The sequence below is a fragment of the Hesperophylax consimilis genome, chromosome 3 (genome assembly GCF_061612785.1).
Source record: "Hesperophylax consimilis isolate HC1 chromosome 3, BYU_Hcon_1.0, whole genome shotgun sequence".
Classification (NCBI taxonomy): domain Eukaryota; kingdom Metazoa; phylum Arthropoda; class Insecta; order Trichoptera; family Limnephilidae; genus Hesperophylax; species Hesperophylax consimilis.
This window is the reverse complement of record NC_142838.1, coordinates 34,237,226-34,241,730: the sequence shown is the minus strand read 5'-3', so window position 1 is coordinate 34,241,730 and position 4,505 is coordinate 34,237,226. Positions and strand designations below refer to the sequence as shown.

The window sequence follows — 4,505 nt, the reverse complement described above, 5'->3', positions numbered from 1 at the left end:
GGTGTCCTTATAATATTAATGTTTCGTTACTGATTTAATAAATAATTAAATGTTTCTAATGAAAGTATGAAAAAAATATTTCTATCTTTTCAGGGCTGAGCCAGGTCTACTGAATGCCTTTGTACAAATATAAGTATGCAAAAAGAGTAAAGTACACTGCAGTTTGTTTGGGATACTGGTAAGCTAATGAGACATGTTATTTTTTTTACACTTTAAACATTTAATAGGACCACACAAATTATTTATTAAATAGTACAAATACTTCTCAAAATGAAGAATTCGCCACTGCTTTGAAGGATAATTACATATTATTATTATTACTATCATAATATGATAGGATAATTACATACATATTATGCGCTATTGTTCACTTTAGAACAGGTTCCCCAGTAACCTTGTTGATTCAAGACGTAAAGGCAGAAAACAGAAGTTGTTTTAAATCTTGAAATAAAGTGTATGGGTTTATTCAGGAACTTGAAGTAACTTGAACTTGAACTTGAACTTTTACCCATCAATGTAATGTATCACTGAAGAAAAAGATAATACTAGTAAATCTAAACGAAACATGAAACAGAACAAGACACAGAAAAATATAAAGATAATTTATAGATTTAAAAAAATTATGTAAATTTATATGTAAACTTATTAATAATAAAATGAATAGTTGAATTCAATTTTTAAAAAAAAACTTTTTTGGTATGCAGAAAAAATGAGGACGTAGGTATACAGAAATAATACATTTCAATTATTCATTATTACAAATGCTTTAGAGCCTTGTTTTTGGAAATTTATTTTAGTAAATTTTCATTTTAGCACTGTATTATAATTATATCTGATTCTATTCATATTTGATATAATGTCAAGATTTAGAGTTTTCATGAACAATTTTTATACAAAAAAATGAATGTTTATTTGTTTGTCCCCTATAGACTCAAAACTACTGGACAATTTACAATCAGAAGTGTTTAGAGAGAGTGGTTTGAATAAATAGCAGAAGAAGTTGGGGATACCCGAGAATCATTATCTCTGATATTTACGAAACATAAATATGAATAAAACATAAACATGAAAATATGCATAATATGACTATTGCAAAAATGTTTTTAAATTCGAGTAAGTGCGAACCTGGCACTGGGATTGGAGATTATTAGCGCCAGTGCGAGACTTGCAGGTGTATTATTGAAATTGTTTGATTATGACAAAACAAAAGATAACCTTGTTTTCCTAACAGTTGGTATTTTAGAAAATAAATCATGTATTATATTTAGCAACAGTAATAACCAATTCAGGTTTAAAATAAAGTAAAAATTCAAAAAAAATGATTTTGTTATGAAATCTAAATAAAAATATATTTTTTATTTTTGGAATAACATAATGAGTAAAACCTGAAATTGTAACATTTGATCGTTAAAGACAATATCAGCGACTTTCAAGCGAAAATTTGAAACAGAAAAGCAAAGCCCTGGCAAGGCTGAGGTCCCGGGTTCCATTCCTAGATCTTTTTCTGTTTCAAATTTTCTTCAATGATTATAAAAGCATTCTCGAGAAAAGATAAATTCACCAAAACAAACACATAGTACGGTTTTATCAAATTATTTAAACTTTAAAGGGCATTCTGTACTTAGAAATAAAAAATATAAAACCTCAAGTTAATGCTTATTTTGTCACAATGTGTGAAACAAACAGTGGTTCTGGAAAAATATGCTTTGAAATTCGGACCTGCAACCTATCTAACCAAATTATGGAACATTCAAATAATATTATAATCAATTGTCCTTAATATTAACCGGTAAGTACACTTCCCACATGAACAAAATCACTTATCACCATTAACAACACCTTGAATTGTGATTGTGGGGTTTGAACTTGACGTTGAAACAAAAACCGTATTCATTTGGTAGGCCAAACCTAAGGAGTAAATAGAGGAGTTTCAATGTTTGATGTCAACAAATTTCCTCAACCAAGAATTCTGTAAAGCAGAAAAATAAAAAGGAGTAAAAATTAAATACAAATAGTTTTATTTTTATTTTAGAAAATAACATAATGAACAGAATATCTTTAAATTAAAAACAATGGGATCTGTAGTCTACAGATTTTCACCGGAGGCCATGTCTCTCATTAGATTAGCCATAAATTTATCTATTTTCCGTAAATCTTGCTGAATTTCTGTTTTGTATTGCAGACACTGAAACAAATAATTTGTGCTATAAAATCTGTTCATGTCATTGAAATATATAGATAGAGCAAACATTGGCATTCGAAGTAGAGTAGAGGCCAAACATCCATTAATTGTCCGCTGTGAGATACCACGGGCTTCAGTCGGGCTCGCCGGGCACAGGTCTCGGGAGATAACTTCAAAATGCCGACATGCACACTGACTGAGATATTGGACAAGTCGTACTGGAAAATCCAGGGAAAGCAATGGTATAACCTTTCATCGGTAAGTAGGATTTTATCATAGAGTAGTAGTGTAAAATGGCTTTTTAATGTTAAAAATCTCAAGGAGCACTTGAATTTGTTGCGCCGGTGAACCAAATGCTCCAGGCCGTGGCGCGGCAGAGGTCACCATCACTAGTTGGATTTTTATCAATATTGCATTTTGTTATGAATTATTGATATAAATGAAGGGGACAGGGGGAGTAACACTTAATTTCAACAAGAAATAACTAATATGTGGTGGGAGATTGTAAAAGATGCATTAAAGATCAATTTTTCTCAATTGAAGTTAAGCTTGAAGGTTGGGAAATACGCATAAATTATTACAATAACCTAAACTGAACAATAAAAACTTATTTCGTGGATGTTTACTTACACCCCCGATCTAAATAGTTGTCTCAATTAGATATTTATGTTAAAGGCAAGAGTTATTTATTAGAGCCTTTGCATGCAGCGGAATTTGATAAGTTTACCAAAATGTCTTCACAACATTGTTTTAAGAAATCGTGTAAATTCTTCCAAATGTTTAAAAAAAATAATTCCATCACAATCCATACGCATAAATCAGCCAAATATTTTGATTTGTATGTACACATTGATATTAAAATACACACCTTGCTGTCATCAGTAAATTTCAATACAAAAATTCCTTTGGAATGTGTATACTTCATTGTGTATCGTGTTTTAGAAGGATTCTGAAGATAAAGTCGCTCTGCAGACTTTTCGAATTCCTCCCAATTATTTATGAACGTCATTTTAGAATATTCAAAGATTTGAAGTATAAATAAATTGCACACAACGTTAATAATATGAACACATGGAACACGTCAAATTTATTTTTCAGGCGAGTTGTCAAAAAGCGACAAACAAAAAATAGAGTTAGTGGACCATAAACGAAATGGGCGAGCAGAGCCAAACAGAACTGAATATTTGTTATTAAAATATCGTTAACATAAAAACAAACTAAATTCATTTAGATATAATTTATTTCGTATCTCTGCCTTTCTTTTATTGATTGCATTCATAAATAGGGTTACGTCAATAATTTCAAGGGATGTTTGGGTAAAGATTTGATTTTTATAATTTCACCCCTTTGATTCTTCTTTCGTATGGTGGGGGGTCAGAGGGGGACATCTAGATCTGCGAGCCATTTTAGGGCCTCAGGCGTCGCCATGTGGACCTCATCAATCCCGCCGGGGAATGAATGGAGCGGGCATTCGTTGACCACATGTTCGGTAGTCTGCACCGCACCACATTCACACATCGCCGACTCTTTAAGGCCCCATCTGTGCATCATGTGGGCACAGCGGCTATTGGAGCACCTTAACCTATTGATGGCGGACCAGGTTTTGCGAGGCAGTGAGAACCCAGGCTGTCTCTCGGTGGGGTCCTGTATGAGATGGGCATTTCCCACGTTGGCCGTTTGCCACTCAAGTTTCCACCTATCTTCTGGGGTGAGAGGTAGTCGGAGGAGCCTCTCTCCTTCCGCCCAGAAGGGCTTTCGGGACTTCAAGCGGCATGCCGGGTGGGAGACGACATCTTCGTGTAGAGGTATTGCGCTTTTTTGCAGCGCCTTCTTGTATTCCCTCAGTGTTGCAATTTCTCGCCTGATGTTTGGCGGGGTTATGTTTGCAAGTACGGGGAGCCAAGGGAGAGGAGTAGATTTTAAAGTCCCGCTGATGGTTCGCATTGTGGCATTAAGCTGAACGTCTACCATGGAAGTGTGGGCGCTTCTAGCCCATACTGGAGCACAGTATTCAGCCGTTGAGAAAACCAGGGCAATGGATGCTGTTCTGAGCGTGTTGGCGTCGCATCCCCAGCTAGTTCCAGCTAGCTTATTAACTAAGTTAAGCCTTGTCCTGGTTTTTTTACCCACTGTTTCCATGTGTTGCCGGTAGTTCAAGCTCCTGTCCAAAGTAACTCCGAGATAGCGGGGGTGGGGGTCATGGTAAATATTTTTTCCATCAAACTGAACACAGAGTTTGGCATCCGCTTGTGAATTGCTAAGATGAAAAGCTGTCGCAACTGTTTTCGACCCATTTGGCTTTAGTCGCCAATTGAGGAAATAT

General features: G+C 34.9%; 1 protein-coding gene across 1 annotated transcript; it reads right to left on the bottom strand.

Annotated features, from left to right (window-relative positions):
* Positions 1–1,995: 1,995 nt before the first annotated feature.
* Positions 1,996–3,316, bottom strand: Srp9 (signal recognition particle 9). Its single transcript, XM_089651078.1, has 2 exons — positions 3,051–3,316; positions 1,996–2,185 (listed from the first exon to the last, which is right to left on the bottom strand). Exons 1-2 carry the CDS (start codon positions 3,189–3,191, stop codon positions 2,087–2,089), a joined length of 240 nt encoding a protein of 79 aa, XP_089507204.1. The 5' UTR covers positions 3,192–3,316; the 3' UTR covers positions 1,996–2,086.
* Between the last annotated feature and the right edge of the window lie 1,189 nt (positions 3,317–4,505).